Source organism: Coturnix japonica, chromosome 1, assembly GCF_054131305.1.
Source record: "Coturnix japonica strain WE chromosome 1, WE-NBRP24, whole genome shotgun sequence".
NCBI lineage: Eukaryota > Metazoa > Chordata > Aves > Galliformes > Phasianidae > Coturnix > Coturnix japonica.
The window spans coordinates 67,380,692-67,397,651 of record NC_140663.1 but is presented as its reverse complement, the minus strand read 5'-3'; the positions used below and the strand labels follow the sequence as shown (position 1 = coordinate 67,397,651).

The 16,960-nt window shown below is 42.7% G+C and overlaps 2 protein-coding genes across 6 annotated transcripts in view; one reads left to right on the top strand and one right to left on the bottom strand.

The window, feature by feature from the left end:
• Nucleotides 1-2,365: 2,365 nt before the first annotated feature.
• On the bottom strand, nucleotides 2,366-9,318 carry MANSC1 (MANSC domain containing 1). Its single transcript, XM_015870830.3, has 3 exons — nucleotides 9,064-9,318; nucleotides 8,120-8,260; nucleotides 2,366-5,109 (listed from the first exon to the last, which is right to left on the bottom strand). The coding sequence occupies exons 1-3, from the start codon at nucleotides 9,275-9,277 to the stop codon at nucleotides 4,145-4,147; spliced, it is 1,320 nt and encodes a 439-aa protein (XP_015726316.2). The 5' UTR covers nucleotides 9,278-9,318; the 3' UTR covers nucleotides 2,366-4,144.
• Nucleotides 9,319-10,409: 1,091 nt separating this feature from the next.
• Nucleotides 10,410-16,960, top strand: part of BORCS5 (BLOC-1 related complex subunit 5) — a 58,209-nt gene continuing 51,658 nt past the window's right edge. For 3 of the 5 annotated variants that reach the window (XM_015870920.3, XM_015870955.3, XM_085543696.1), the window contains exons 1-2: nucleotides 10,410-10,594; nucleotides 11,557-11,700. In XM_015870920.3, the coding sequence (XP_015726406.2) occupies nucleotides 10,537-10,594; nucleotides 11,557-11,700 (202 nt within the window). In that variant the 5' untranslated portion in view covers nucleotides 10,410-10,536. Of the gene's footprint in view, nucleotides 10,595-10,717; nucleotides 10,827-11,556; nucleotides 11,701-16,960 lie in introns of those variants that run through there. The other 2 variants (XM_085543701.1, XM_085543691.1) reach the window with 2 other exon arrangements.

The window sequence follows — 16,960 nt, the reverse complement described above, 5'->3', positions numbered from 1 at the left end:
TTCTTTACAATTGTTAGCAGAGATGATAAAATTTGCAGTCATTGTTTGCCTGAATGTATAATTCCACAAAAGAGTTTGGTTCATAACAGTCTGTACTTACTTCATGTTTGTTCAGTACTGTGAAAGAACTACATGAAACAAGCAGCTACGGAATTTATTACTTACTCCAGGTGATTAAAGTCAATCAGCTTATGGCCTCACATATCTGGTTATATTCGGAAAGAAACCTCAATGTTGTCATCATATCACACTGGCTGATAATCAGACTATGTGGTTTCAGTTTTATTTTTGTCTTAACAAACTATTAATCATTTTCAGGTGGGAGGACATTTACACTTTTTTTTCCTACTAGCAGAAAGAGCACATCTGTTTAGTTGCTGAATGTATGGTGACAATAATGAAAAGATGATAGTGGTAAATAGCCAAAAGGTTATTTTCAGGAAAAACTCACCCATATGGAAGCCTTCAGTCTGCTGGGAACCACTGAAGCAAACTCCACTGAGGAGCAATCTCCAAGAGATGCTGCCTCAGTGGTGGTCAGCCCTTAAATGAGGTCTTAGAGGAGGTGGAGTCAAGCTCCACCCTTTCCAGGAGCACAGCTAAATTACTCTCACCTGTGCTCCCACAGCTGACCCAACACTTGCCTCAGCTGATTAATCAAAGGTTCAGGCTGTGATTACCAATTTCCCAGACACTGAACAATCTGCAAAACTCTGTTGCTGTTTGATCGCTTCACATAAAGGAGCACAGTGCATAGCCACAGACCGGAAAGTTAAAAACCAAACAAAATAAAACATTTTTGAATTGACATCCTCACATTGGTCGATTCTATTTAATAAACTGTTGTTGCCCTCTAGTGTTCAAACATCGCTCCTAAGTTCCCCTACAGAATGTTCCAGGCAGGTCACCTAGTAATCCCACTTGCTCTAAAAAGGCAAAGAGATGGGAAAATATACATCCCTGTATGTGCAGTGCTAAGGGAAGCTATCGATGCTCCATTCCTGGAAGTGTTCAGTGTCAGGGTGGATGGGGCTCTGACCAACCTGGTGTAGCATAAACTGTCCCTGCCTAAGGCAGAGGTTGGAACCAGGTGATCTTTAAGGGTCCTTCCAACTCAAGTCTATGATTCTACATTTATTTTTTTATGATTGCATTAACATTTAAAGTCAATAAAAGACCACTTGGCTCAGCTCTCTTACTAAGTCAGTCATGATATACATGCAACTCACTGGTTTACTTCTGCTGTTCACAGCATATGATATTCTGTTGGCTCTTTTAGTTGAATGGCTGTATGGGAAATTGGTAATCACAGCCTGAACCTCTGATTAATCAGCTGAGGCAAGTGTTGGGTCAGCTGTGGGAGCACAGGTGAGGGTAATTTAGCTGTGCTCCTGGAAGGGGTGGAGCTTGACTCCACCTCCTCTAGACCTCATTTAAGGGCTGACCACCACTGAGGCAGCATCTCTTGGAGATTGCTCCTTGGTGGAGACTGCCTCAGTGGTTCCCAGCAGACTGAAGGCTTCCATATGGGTGAGTTTTTCCTGTAAATAACCTTTTAGATACTTATTACTCTGTTCTATTACCATCTTTATATTATTGTTACTGTACAGATGGTAATGTTTCCAGTGATATTAGACAAATACATGCCTTGTGGTCTGAATGACCCCACAATGTGTCTGACCTCCTCTTGAATCTGTGTTTACTGCACTGAATTACTATCAAGCATTTCTATCTCCAACAACTTTTTTTATTATGGTAGAGTTGCACAGTGAAAATTCAGGAGCTCTTCTCAATACCTCTTCTGTAATAAGTTGCTATCATGGCACAGGCAATGTAGAAGGCTTCTCACTAAACTGTAAATCTTTAGATAAATCTATAATTATTCTCAGGTTCAGACCTTCATTTTACAGCCCATATCTGGACCTAATACTTATAATTTCCTTAATCTGTTTCCCAGAAATATTTTGTATCTTCATCATTGTAGTGGAATTCCAGGGTCACAGCCTGAACAAACGTGTGAGCTGGGAGAGTACATGAGTGCCTGGAGCCACCCTATTTCTGTGCAGCCTGAGTCTGTGCAGGTTCCCCCTTCTGCCCTGCCTTTTCTCCTGCAGTGGGACTGTACAAATAGGGGAGTGTCACAGTCCTCAGCTGGTCCCTTTCTCCAAGCTGCTACTGGGAGTGGTGTGTTAATTCCTTCTGATATTTTTTCCTATAGCGCCTATTTCTCAAATGAAAGCTCTCTCACAAACCTTTGAAACTAGTTGATTTAAGAAAAAACAGAAATAGAAAAGAAGCAAAGGCTTAATGAAGTGCAGTCAACAGGCCAGCTAATCAACTTGGGATACTTTGTTCCATTCTAAGATGTTATCCAAAGTGTTTTTTATTGTCAGTATTATCAGACAGAAATAATGTAGAAAAAACAAATGGTTTTGTATCTGTAAAGTAACTTTCAGCCTTCATACAGCAAGCATTCAATTACTTGACCTAAGGAACACTGAGTTGGTTTTGGTCGTTGAATAACAGAATTTTCAGAGGATTTTCTGCATGAAGTTTTTGTTAGAGTGGCCTTGAGGCCACTTCAGGATCATGACTGATTCCCACTGCAGTAAACTTGAGAGATCTAAGAACCTCTTGAACGTGAGTTACTTTTCATGTTTTGTAATATAATTATTTGTTTCTATTCATAAGGCACTTTTCCCTATCTTGATGTCTGTAGTTGATTATGCTGCCTGTCACAGATATTAAAGAATGTGAATACAGATTAAGGCTGATGATGGTGTGGAAAAAAAAGTGAGTTTGAACTGGAGGTTCAAACAGTGGACGCTTACAGGCACTCTCAGTTCCCTCTTATTCCAGAGGCAAAGAAACATAGAGAGCAGCTGTGCTTATTACCAGTGGTATGAACATGACCCCAGAAGTAAAGCAAGATGTGCTTTGAGAGCATGTAGAGTTCTACCCAGAGTTCTGATTAATGTCTATAAAGATCCTAAGCTTTAGCAGGAGGATTGGACTCGATCTCTTGAGGACCTGTGGTTGTGTGTGTGTGTTTCTATCAACTCTAGCCCTGTTGCAAGCAGTGCTTTTAAAGAGCCACTAGCCTGGTGAGGGAAATAAAAGAATACAGAGTTGTTTGAAGACAATGCTTCTCTGACTGTAGGAAATATCATTGAGTTTGGGACTGTTGCACAACACACGCATCGATGTTGCTTAATACTTTCTTAATTCTCTTCAGTCTGTTTAGATATTCAGGAACTGGAAACCATATTTTTTCTGTGTCCTCTGCTTGTAATGCAGCTGTTGCCTTTGCTCAGTTCCTTCATAAATTTCCATCTGCTCTACAATTTACTGTTAAGTTTCAGCTGTTATAGGTTTAAGTATTTTAGAACAGATTCTCATGTATATGCCACGTCGCTTGGTCGTGCTATTTATCATGAGAAGAAAAACGATTCTAGCTTTGTTTAAATAAATATGATAAAAACTATTTGATATGTCCTGCAAAAAAATCAGTATGCTGGAGGGTGGTATTCTCTTCAGAAAAGGCAAACTAAAATTTGCAGCATGTGGTTTTAAGTGTAGCTGATGATACACGCACATGAAAGCATTCAAGATAGATAACAATGAACACAATGTAGCTAAGGAGAGTTAAGCCAAGCATGTTGTGAATATTAGTTTACTCCTTGTACCTAAAACCATCTGGATGCTGTATACTACTACCTAGTACTCATTTAAGGCTCAGATAGAGTATGTAGGATGTCATATACAGTCACATGATGCCAGACATGTGTAGCACTGATGTATTTGGAGGAAAAAAGCACTGAAAGTGCTCATGTGCTGCAGAGGTATTCAAGTAATTAGGTCGAATTCTATTCTGCCAATCTAGTCACAGAATATACTCTTGAAATTATTTTTCTCCTTAAGTACGAGAACTTCTTTGCTTAGCTTGAGTGTTTGTATTTAGGATTTGATAGTAAAACGAATGACAGGCATTATAATTCAGTTCTCTTCCCCACCAAAACCATGTGGTCACTGGTGACCAAAAAAGAAATGCATCATCTTCTGAGACTTTGTATCTGCTCTTTGCTTTCAAAGTAGTTCTCACAAAGATGATAAATGCTCCTAACAGTCTATTCCCTATGCCCCATCACACATCAGCATACATCCCATTGATCAAGTAATCCAACCTGGTGTATTGCCTCTTCTGAAGAGATTCATGCATTTTCTTCCCTGTGAGTGCAATAACTAACAGCAAGAATATGACCCCAAAAAGTAAAGCTGCTATAAGTCTGCTTTTGTCTTCCAGCTGAACAAAGCCTTTTCTTCTCTGAACATCCTCTAGGAGGTTGCCTTCTGAATCAGATGGAATATAATCCTGATGGTTGTTTTGGGAAGCCATGGGGGAAGCACTAGTAGAGAGAGCAAAACTTGAAGAGACAAGGGAAACATGACTGGTATAACTGGTAGAGACAGCTGTTGGTTCAGGAGGGATGGATGAAGTTCTGAGCCCTGCTGAGCGGGTAGCTGTTATGGGATTTGAGGTCACCCACTTGGCTGTAGAAGTAGAAGCTGTGGGACTGGAAAGAAAAACATAAGTAGCAGCAATCTTGGCAGTAGGGATACCAGGTTCAGCTCTAGTAATTGCAGTAAGCATAAAGGTGGTTGTTCTAGTGTCACTACTAGGTGTGGTACCACCTGTAGGCAAAGAAGTTGTGTGAGAATTCAGTCTGGCGGTACTTGCAGGCAGAGGAGTAACAGCTGTACTGCTGGGAACACTAGACTCAGTGGTGGGGAACAAAGCAGATGGGTTTCCAATTTGATCAGTATATGATAAATTTGGTGGTGGATTAATTACTTTCTGCCTTGGCAAGGGGTCTAAGCTCTTGGGACTGTCTGCCCTTTGTGATTCAGGAAAAACTGTATGAAATTCAGCGTCGTCTACATGTTTGGCCATATGGTTCAGGAGTTCAGATTCTTGATGAAAAACAGACTGTTGCAAAGCAGTGGTGAGATTCTGATGGCTAGCCTGACTTTGAGGAATAAAAGCTCCGGCATCTGAAGGTACAGAGAGTTCATCTGAATTGAAGGATGTGTCCTCCAGGGCATGGGTGTCTGTAAACAGAAAGGAAATATCAGTTTTTAATTGCTGAATCTATTTTAAATTACCGTGAGCTTACTCTAATTAGTTATTTCATAGGAATAGCAATATTAGGGGGCTTCAGAAAGTAATGAGTAAACAAACAGAAGCATCAAGATGTTTTATTTAAAGTATGCAGTGACTTTTATGTTGTCTTTGTTGTAAGGCCTATTGATCTCAAGCCAGAACACACTAGACCCTGACTGCAGCTTCTTAATAGAATTTACCTGTGCAGACTGATCATTCCTATCTGTTTTGTACTCATATGGCATGCATGTGGTTATTCAGGGGTGAAAGTAGAGTAAGATTTCATTTACGTGACTGCAACATTTTGATATTTTACTATGCAGATGAGCTGTCCTTGGGGCTTCTATGTACAGAGAATCCCTAATTTTTGAGAGATTTTTCTTTCTCAACTGTAAGAAATTGTTGCTGTTCCTACAAACATATCATACAGAGCAGGAGACCAGGCCTGCTGAGTTTGCAAAATACATTTCTGATCAAAGCACTTAGCCAAAGAATGTAAGATTGCATGTTTCCATGTCGCCAACGCATTCAATGAATAGTGTCACTAAAAAGATTCAAAGGTTTTAATGTATTTCTGGGTGTGCAAACAACTATTGCACAAGTGCTCTAAGTGTGTGGCAATGACAGTGAACTCCATTTTTCACTATTGTGGTAAAATGTACTTTTCTATATAGAGCCAGCTTTAGTCCAAGAGTTTACTAGTCCAATCTATGTCCAAAAACATGAAAGATAGAATGTGCTCTCGTTCTTCTTCTAAAGAAACAAAGAGGTTTGTTAACTGCATTGAAGTTTAAAGGAATAATAAAAAGTCATTTATGTTTTCATTGTCACTTCTTTCTCAAGTAGTAACTCTTATCTAAAGGGATGTGTTTCTTTCAGACTTACTATACACGCAAAGAAATCTAACTGGCTGCTGTTAGAAGATACATTTGCAAGCCCTACATTCCTATAAAAACTGAACTGAAAAACAAATAAAAAAAGGCAGTGCTTTGCTTAAGAGGACAGATACTTAACTTGAACTATAGACACCGATTTTTATCCTAACCTTCCAGTCGGGCACTGGTATGTTAGCAAAGTATAAGAGGCTGACAAATAACAGTGCATAATCAGAAGCTGTTTGGCCAAAGACAGCCAAATTCTCAGCTGCAGTCTGCAGATCTGAACACATTTCCACACCAGGAAGGACATGGCCTGTCACAACCACTGAGTCAGTCACCAGTGCGTTTGTCCCTCTTCCCAGTGCACTCCGATAGCCTCCTCCATGCATTTAAATGAATAATTGATGCTATGTGCCAACCATAAAGCATTTGCAGCATGCTATGTGATCTTCAGCTCACTCTCCTCAGCTACAGCTAGGAAAATGGGCAGTATTCATACAGCTTTCAAAGGACAAAATATGGAGGCAGGACAGTGATGAGTCCTGCAAAGCAGTTAAGTATCTGCTTTCCTGCAGCACTCAGATTAATTAACACAACTGCCTGCATTTACTAATGCTACTTTATTTTCAGCTTTAAATGCTAACTGTATTCTTTGTCTCCATTTTAGACTATAAGCTCCACAACATAACTGCCCGTAACTACTGTGTTAGGTGCAGCTGTGGCACTAAATATTCTTGTTGGCAGAAAGAACAAGGGCACTACAGAAGACAACCTCTAAAAAGAAACTGAAAGAACAAGGTGGTCCTGATGGTCTCTCAAATCCAATAAACCGCATTAGAAACAAAACCTCAAACTGTCAATCTGAAAAACCAAATAAACATCTCTTGAGCATATGTGGACTGTATTCATCAGTCCTGTGTGGCTATCTCGGTGCAGTGGAAAAAGCAAACTCCACAAAAGTAGAGCAAAAAAACCAGACATGTTATTTCTTTTTCATCAATAGCTATTTGTGATTGGAATCAGGAAGTGTTTTACTTCCTAAGACAGAGGTTGTTTCCAGCAGTTAACAAGCTACAAGAATAGTTTAAAATTAAACAAACAAAAATCAAAGCAAAACTAACCAGCAAACAAGTTTGTTACTAACACAATTTCAGTATTTCGATTTATTTTTATTTTCTATGTGATTTCATCAAGATTCCTGTATGTTAAGAACAAACAAACAAAAACCAACACAAAGATTAAGATGTTCAAAGATTCAGTACCAACACCCCCAGGTGCTACCTTTGAAAGCTTACCGGGAACCTGAGGTAAATAAGCTAACAGCATCTTTACAATTAGCATTAACTGAGCAGTACACTATCTGCAGGACAAAAGCACAAGCACAACTAAGTCTTCTTTCTTTCTTTGCATTCTTTATGTTCAAACGGGTCTGCTGCAAGTCAGTGCCAGTCAGCAAGTAAGTCTTGCTATTAAAAATCCTACAGCACATGACAGGTAGTGAGAAATTTGTGACCGTAAAGCCCAAATGCCATAAAGCTTAGAGATTAGTCAGTTTGCATCTGTGCTTCAGGTTCTGTAACTGAAAACAGAAAATAATGATTACTATCATCAATTACTCACTAACATCCCAGTGGTGCTCCAAGACTTGCCTAACATCTGTGTATATATGGTATTCATCAGTGTTGCACGAATCCTTTGAATGCACAGATGGCTGCAAGGGCATCATATTTCTATTGCTTTCAGCACCGCCTTCACATGTTATATACTAGAAATTTTCCTTGGACAGAATACTTTGAGATGGATAAAGCTTCTATTTTTGTTTTAAACAAAAGAAAACAAAAGAAGGAGTTTTGAACTTTATGTGAAGGAATTTCATAATGGTTAGGCCTGTGTAGGTGCGCACCACACACCTGCTTACCCACCTCCCACAGAGCAAAAGAACAGTATTTTCACATTAGAGCACTTGGTTTAAAACATTTTACTGAAGATGCAGCTCCCAAGTGTTATTTAGTCACTGCTGAAAAGACACAGGGTCTCACCAGAGAGGGGAGCTGTGGCTTTTACTATTACACACACTTACCTTGATCTATCTTGTAGCTTACAAGTCCCATTGCAGGTTTCATCGGACATGCCTCTGTGCTAGGGCAATGAAACAGGTAGCAGTTTGGTTGTGTGCTTGTCCTTTGAGCGTCAAAAATCACCAAATTACAGTTCTTGTCTCCTGCAAAAGAGCATATACACTTTTCAGTAACAAGAACTTCTATAGCATCTTGATAATAAATTCTGGTTTGCTAAAAATTAAGTTTTCCTCCTGTGGGCAAGAGGAAAACTACCAACATCTAGCATTCCTATGGGAAAAACAACATGGGACTGCAAAAGAATGGCCGAAGGCCAACATATGAAAGGTTACACCTTCCTCTTCCTGTACAGATGAATATGTGGAAATAATGAGTCTAATCCCTCATTTTCCCTTCACCCATACCATGCTGGCAGCACTTTATATAATGATTTTTTTTGCTTACGAATCCTGATAAATCTGAAAATTTCCTCAATGTGCCTGTGGATACGCACTTTTTCCATCCACTTACGGGTCCCTTTTACACACAGTCATTTCTGCTTGCTGCTGTATCTCCTACCACTCTAAAAGCCTGACGGAAATGAGCAGTCCCAGGGCAGCAAAAGCATTTTCACTTCTGGCTAAAACCAGTGTTACTTTGTAGTGTGTCCACTGAAGTGATGCCTCTAGATCGGAGTGGCTTTAATATTCAAAGCTACCTCCGCTTTACCGCAGTTACTTTCTGGAGTAGACTGATACCAACGCTGTGGCATCACATTAGGCTGGGACAGGCAGCAGCCACATGCCACAACTACTGTAAATGGCAGAGGAATGAACATTTCGGTCCCGAGCATAGCAGACTCCCTTGTCCCTTCCCGGTGAGAACTATGCAAGCCCGGGCAATTCCATAAGCAATTTCCACAGTGTTCATAAGCAGTAAGAGAAAAGGATGAAGAGAATTCGATTACCTGACAGCTTTTTTTCCAAGCAGCAGGCATGTATGCAAGCCTCTGCTGTTGCAACGTGCACCGGTTCTGCACCTCGGATACCCATGGGGAGAGACAAGTTGATATCGACGATGGCGTTGTCCATTCGCTGCGAGGCACAGCTCCGGCCCCAGCTCGGCACAGGCATCGTGCAGCTGACGGCCAGCAGGCAGAACGGGAGGCAACGGGCAGCCATAGCCACCCTCCTGCGGCCTGCCCCGCTCTCACCGCCGCATGGCCGGGCCGAGGGGCGGGGCGGCCCGGTACCGCCTCTGCTGCCCTGAGCTCTCGGCTCCCGCTGGCCGAAGGGTTCGTTGTCGGTGCAGAGCGGTCTTTGAGCCTGTAACAAAAGCAGTTAATATGCATATCCTGGTTTAAATGTATTCGTGCATACTTCAGTGCTTGTGTAAGACTGTCTTGGCTACCTGAGTAATCCTGTTCAAATCCTTGCAAAGCCAGGCAGTGTTTGCTGAATGGGAGTCGTGCACCAAGGGCTGTGTGCTGGCAGTGCCGACTGCTCCTGCTTGCTTAACTCACGTTTGTACTTGGAAAATATTCAGTTCCTCTTTTCTCCTTTTCCCTCTTCACCTTCCCCAGCCCCTCACCTTCATCAGGGCAGCGTTTAGGCACGGAAGAGGCCCAGAGAGTAAGGAATGCAAGGAAGCAACAAAAGGGCTGTGCCACATATTCCTTCTTTTTTTGTGTATCTCATTCTGCATCATATCTACAATAACATAATTGTAAATAAAATGTTATTTTTCTTTGAAGACCATCCATTATGTGAACAAGTCAGAAGTGTCAAAGTGGGTTTCCTTCTCCCTTCGACTTGCTTTTCTGACCCTGCTGTGCGTGTGCTGTTCGGTGCTTTGGGATATCACACTGGGATGTTTGATTGTGCAACCATAAATATTAGTGCTGATAACTAAAAATCCAGATTAGCACCATCTCTCCCAACCCCTTACTCTCAGGAGGTTGTGGATGCCCCGTCCTTGGAGGTGTTCAAGACCAGGTTGGACGGGGCCCTGGGCAACCTGATCTAGTAAAGGTGTATGTTTGGTGGCCCTGCCAGGCAGGGGGGTTGGAACTACATGATCCTTGAGGTCCCTTCCAACCTGGGTCATTCTGTGATTCTGTGTGTGTGTGAAGCCACACGGGACAGACAGCAGCCAAGAGGCCGCAAACCCTACTCCCAGCCGCTAAATCCGCCTCAGGGCCGAGCAGCACACCCCGCCCCGCCGCGCACGGCGAGCAGGCGGGCAGAGCCCGGCCTTGAAGCGGAGCTCCGCCTGCTCGCTGAGTCGCACCAGGCGGGGCCTGCTCCTGCCGCTGAGGCCGGCCGGCCCAGCCGGAAGCCCGGGCGGCTGCGGGAGCAGCGTGGCTGTGCGCTGCAGGGTGGCGGGCAGGAAGGGAGTCGGCGCAGCGCGTTGCGTTGCGGGCTCCGTTGGTGTTGCCGCTATGGGAGCGGAGCAGAGCGCGGAGGCCGAGAGCCGCCCGGGCGAGCCCAGCGCCTCAGGTCGGTGGAGGTGGCTGCCCGCCCCCAGCAGCGCCGCGGGGACGGGGTTATAGGGAAGCTGCGGGGCCGGGGACGTGCGGGAGGGGCTCAGCTGTGCCGTAGGGGCGGGGGAAGCTGTAGGGTGGGGAATGGTTTGGGTGCTGGCGGCTCTGCAGGACGAGGCGCGGGCGTCGTGACCTCTGGTAATACTGATAGACTCGTGCGGGGGAGGGAGATGCTGTAGGCATGGCAGGTACGAATGGGAGCTACGGTGGGTGCTGCGCTGCCAGCCGGGGTGCCTGTCCGGTGGGTGTGAGGATGCTGATCTCAGTAGGGAGAAGTGGGAGGTGTCATAGGGATATAGAGCGGTTTGGGTTGGAAATGACCTTAAAGATCAGCAAGTTCCCCCCCTCCTGCTGTTGGCAGGTTTGACACCCACTAGATCAGGTTGTCCAGAGCCCTATGTAACGTGGCTTTCCATGCCTTCAGGGATGGGACACTCACAACTTCTGCAGGCGCCCTGCAGAAGAAAAAATTAAAATACCTGAGTGTGGATAATAAGGCATGTATAGCATTACAATAAGAGCCTCAGATGTATCTGAATTTAAGTTACTGAGTTGAATCTTTCCTATGAAGGTATCTAAGACTATAAGAGAGCATTAGTGCAGCAGCATAACGCTGGCCAATAAGACGTTTGTTAGTTTGTACCTTCTGCCTTCACTGAAAGCATGTCAAATTATCTCTAGAGTGAGTCGGCAGCACATCCTTAATCAGCGTTGTTATCTCCTTCTGAAAGACTTTGTTGAATGGAGTACGTTACCTGAGAAGGAAGTGTACAGCTAGTGGTTTCAGAGATGTATTTATGTTATAGAAAACATGCTTGCACAGCATTAAATGTGATAGCTTTCTCATAGGGTTAAATTCAGATGGAATCTGCTTATTAACTTGATTGTTCCTTATCCTCTCTCCCTTTGTTCTTCCAGCATCTCCATCCCCAGCTAAACAGCGTGCAAAAATGGATGACATTGTGGTGGTAGCCCAAGGAACACAGTCTTCGCGGAACGTGAGCAATGATCCAGATGTCATAAAACTGCAGGAAATTCCAACGTTTCAGCCCCTTTTAAAAGGTAAGTGATTGTTTCTTCTTTGTTTTTAAAGGCTCCTTGTGTGTGTGTGTGTGTGTTTTTACTTTGTGTATCTTGAGGTTCCTGGTGAAGTTTATGTTTCCATCCATGTTTTTTACTCCCTTGCTTTAAACCTCTCTTTTCTTTTTTGTCTTTCGAAATTATTTCCAACCTTCTACATGAGGTGTGAACTAGAGGTGTGCTAGTAATGATCTCTGAAGCACAACCATCTATTGTGCAGACAGAGTGGCTCCAAGTTTCCCAGTTTGCCAGTTCCATTTGGTTGAAAGGATGTTCAATAAGGATGCTACATGATGTGCTGACCACAATCTCTAGTTTTGCTCTAAGTTCTTAGAAACGTTTGTGTGTTGCTATCTCAGACTAAAGCTACGTGCGCTTGGATTCAGCTACTTGAAATGGGGATTTATTCTCGAGGTTTCCATTCTGGAGCAGATTTTGTCCTTATTTAGGAGTGGGGAAAACTGTCAGTGCACCCTATGACCCGACCTGAGCTATCTCTCTCTCTGGAGGCTGCACAGAGCATCTTTCCTGTTACCTGAAAGTTCCTTGAGAAGAAAAATGTATGGAGCAGCCTGTATGAATTGAGCTGGTAGCAGCTGATTTCTTCTTCCTGTAACATGGCTCAGCAAACTTGTGTGAATACATCATGTAGTGAACACTTAGCTTTGGAAGTTAGAGTTTTAGTGTACGTATGTGCATCGGCTGGGTTTCTTATGCATGCCTTGTAGGCCCGTTGTGACAGTGAGGAGATGCTGGGCTGCTAGTCCTTGCTGCTAGAAGGGAGTGGTTTTGTACAACTGAAGGTTTAAGCACTGCTTGCCACTGATCTGTGCGTGGCTGGTGGGAAGGTGTGGTAGCTGCTTTGCCCTGTGGGTGTTGGTGGAGTGGATGTAACCTTGCTATTCTGGTAAACTCTTCACTTTTAGTTATTTTAATATGGAACACACCTAGGACTTGTGGATGCTACGATAGCCCAGTGGGCCAAATGTCTGACACTTTATTGGGTACTACTGGAGCGGGATCTGGCTCTATGTGACACTGGCAGTACTCTTTCCAGCAGAAAGAAATGAAAGAGGGGATGCCGCTGAATACCAGAAAAGCAACCACTGATGTTTTTAGGGCTAGCATTACTGCCCCCCTTGACTAAGGAGAATGTGTACTGCCTATAGCTTTTCTTTGTGTTTGTTTGTTTTACACTTTACAGACAGTGATGTTATAGAAGTGTGTTTTGATGTATTCCTAATACTTTTACTACCATTTTAGGGCTGGCTGTGAGATTGCTGAAGCTGGTACTGCAGACTTTTGGCAGAATGTTCTTTGCTTGTGTCCTGCCTTACATGAAAATCAAAATCAGGATCTCACCACTGACAGCTTGCAAACCCAATTTCACAAAGGGAGTAAGGGAGCTTTAATCTAAGAGATCAAATTTATGTGTTCAAATCCAGTGCTGAGATTCTGCATTTATGAACGTGTGATAGCAAAGAGCTTCAGTTCCACATAGACTATGTTTGTACAAGAACTGTGAAAGTCTTGAGAAGCAGAGCTGCGCTCACTTGCAGGGCTTGGTTCCTGTGTAGGTGCTGAGAAGTAAGATGGCTTGAGATGGGAAGTGAGAAAGGAGAGGTAGCAGCAGCCATCTGGCTGAGAGAGACAAATTGTAAGGTTGTCAGTCCAGACTCTTTAACTTGTAAATATGCGTGCATTAAGATAATTAGTGGTCCATTGTCTTTGTTTCCGGGTTGCTTTTGCTGATCATATTTTGGACCTGAAATTGTAAATAAAAGAAAGCTTCTGTTGGTTTTCTATCACTTGATCTGCTAAGACGTCCCCTTAAGATGTGGGGACATCTGGTGACTACTTACGAGCATTGCATGCTTAATTGCATCAACTAACATGAACAGATTTTGCATCCTCAAGTATACCGTTGCTTGATCAACAGGACTATGAACTGAGCTAAGTCTTTAGAGATCCCAAGTGTGCCACAGACATAATGGAGAGCCTGTTCTGTTTTGGATTGGTCTCTTCTCTGTTCTTCGCGTGCAAGACCATGTTTCTGGAATGGATAAAGAGGGATACTGGAGTTCTCTTAGGATTTGATCCCAAAGCTTGCAAGCAACTTGGAGAGCTTAAAGCATGAACTGATAGCTCTTTTGGGCATAGCTATACTTTTCAGTTTGCCCTTGGCTAAGCAAAGCTAAGGGCTTTTCAAGTCTCAAGAGTAGCCTAATGGTTAAGTTAATCAATTAGGAAACCTGTCAGACAGTTATTCAGAAAGCTAGACGCTGCTATCTTGAATTGTTGGTATAGCTCCTAGAATGGTGGGCGAGTCAAAGATAGGAGTGTAATTTTTCTTTTATATGCTGGGGAATATCTTCCTATCGTCTTCAGAACTATATTCTTGTAGACAGAAAGGGGTGACTGTTACCAGATGTGGTTAGGAAAGCATTCCAGTGGATGCCTGTTGTATTGCTATTCACAAAATCCTACTCAAACAGAGGAAGACTTTTCCTTAAAGAGTACACCTGGGAGTTAGATGCCTGACTGTTTTTTCTATGTTAAGTGCTGTGTATTTGGGGTACAGAGAAGTTGAGTGCGCAGACTTCTAGTAGAAATACTAGCAGAGAACTTTACTGTTTGAGAGTTTATTTGTTTTTGAGCAGGGAGAAAATATAGAATCTAAACTCCTGAGGGCAACAGAGTCTCCAATGGGAATTCTCCTTTGAGTCATTCATTCCCTGTAGTAACTACTTTGTTATACAGAATGAAATATATGCTGTTTCTTTTCTTTATGCTGCTTCCTGGAGATATATGCACACAAATGAAGCTGTTTCTGTTTAGTGTCCCTGATTCTTGAAGCCTGTTTATAGCATAAAGCCGTAACCAGCTGTGTATAAAAGTCTTCATCTGCGAATTCCAGAGAAAAGTGGATAATTTGCACGTGGAATACCGTGCTTTTAACCTGTACAAATTTTCTTGGTGAAATATGTTTAGTGCAGTAATAATTTATTGTTGCAAACTTCACAAAGCTCTGGAGAGGGGTGTTCAGCTATTTTTTGTGTTGTGGAAGCAAAACTCTTACTGCGTTCTTCCAGAGGGCATCATCATCTTTCTCAAAGTTCAGGAAAGACTGAGATCTGCCTTTCTGATAGGAGTGCAGTGTTATGTTAAACAAAAAAGGCAGACAAATATAAAGAACATGTTGATGCATGTTAGCAACATAAGAGAAAATGTTCAAGAGCTAATCGGCCAAATACAGATGTAATTCCTATTTTGTGCAGTGGTCAGCAAGACCTTTATGCAAACGTAACATGCAGGGAGCTTGATAGCAAGAATAAAAGCCTTGACTGGTGCATCTGTTAAACTTACTTAAAATGAGATGAGAATCACACGTGTTCTTTACTGATCAGCTCTGAGAAAGAGAGGAGGACATGGATGAGAGGGGGGTTTGTTGTCTGAGGGGTCTGTGCAGTTGTGACGTACTATAGGCATCCTAGTGCAAAGTACATTTAACAAGTTTTGTTTGTTTTTCTTTTTAAGGAAGACAACATAATCGATGCCCACTTGTGGCATTCTTCTTTCAGGAGAAACAATTCAGCTTTATTGGCATTGGGTCACCTGAAAAGCAGAAGGCTTCCAGGTTTCTAATAGAAGAAAAGTCATGTTTCTTCATAGCGAGTTGTCAGCCATTGTCACAGAGGTGTTCTAAGTTATGGTGGTTAGGTTGTTGATATACTTTAGAAACTTGAGGTGCAAGAGAATGTCTTAAAGACTTGTCTGTGTGATCTTGAAATAAATTACGTCTGTATTTGTTCTTTGCAGGGAAATTTATTTGAAAATAAATTTGTTTCTACGTATGAGTAGCATCTTGTACTGATAAAAGGTCTTCTCTGTGAAGAAGTAAGCAGAGAGATTAGTGTCTCACAGCAGAGACGTGGTATGAGCAGCAGAATCTTTCTTACATTGCTGTGTCCCTACCTTTTTCCCTTAGGATTTTGTGATTAGCTTAATCTCCAGTCAAATGTAATGATACTTCTGGCTATGTTGGTCGTACCGGGAGCACTTGTGACTTACTGCCTCTGCCAGTGCTGCCTAAAGGGCACTGATTTTTCTTCTTTTGCTCACCAAGCTCAGTTGTTAACTTTAAGCCATGTATGTATTTTGTCATTTCCAAATCCACTTAGCTATTGGAACAGCTAATGGTACTGGGATTGTGTCTAATAAGTTGCTTTCAGAATTCTTACTTTTCGTTTTTAAAGAGAATGTCATAGCAAATGGTCAGTGTGCTTTATTGAGAGATATTTCTGGAAAAGCTGAAAACCAAACTTGTGCTGACCAGTTGCCTGTGTAATGCTGGCAGCTCTTTTGCACAGCCATTTTTCTTGCTCCTTTCCTTCTCTTTTGAAGGAAGCTGTTGCCAATGTCTTGGGAGCTTCTTTTGGAAGCATAAGTGATACTGAGTGATTCTGAATGCCACACAGTGAATTTGCTGAGTAATTCTTGCAGATATTTGAAGATAATTCAGTGTCCCTGTCTTGAGTTCTGTATTGCCTCTGGAGGGAATCATAACTAAAACATAGCATGAAATCTAGCATAATAATTCAATATTTCAATTTCAGCCTGGAGAAGAGAAGGTTGCGGGGTGACCTCATTGCAGCCTTTCAATACCTGAAGGGAACTTACTCCCAGGAGGGGAGTAAACTCTTTGAAAAGGCTGATAATAGCAGGACACGGGGAAATGGTTTTAAGTTAAAAGAGGGAAGATTTAGGTTGGGTGTTAGGGGGAAGTTCTTCACTAGGGGAGTGGTTAGGCCCTGGAACAGGCTGCCCAGGGAGGTTGTGGATGCCCCGTCCTTGGAGGTGTTCACGACCAGGTTGGACGGGGCCCTGGGCAACCTGATCTAGTAAAGGTGTATGTTTGGTGGCCCTGCCAGGCAGGGGGTTGGAACTACATGATCCTTGAGGTCCCTTCCAACCTGGGTCATTCTGTGATTCTGTGAATATAAGTATTGGCTGTATTCTTTATCCCTGCTTATTCTTTAGTGTCTGTGTGTGTATTTCCTCTGATATCTCTACCTGCAGAACTTCACTGAGCCGCTGTGCTACTTACAGCTTGTATGGGAACTGTTCAGTCATGGCCTGAACCATTGATTGATCACCTGAGGTGAATGATGGGATGAATGACTGGGTCAGCCATGGGAGCACAAGTGAAGGCAATTCAGCTGTTTGACTGGAAGGGGTGGAG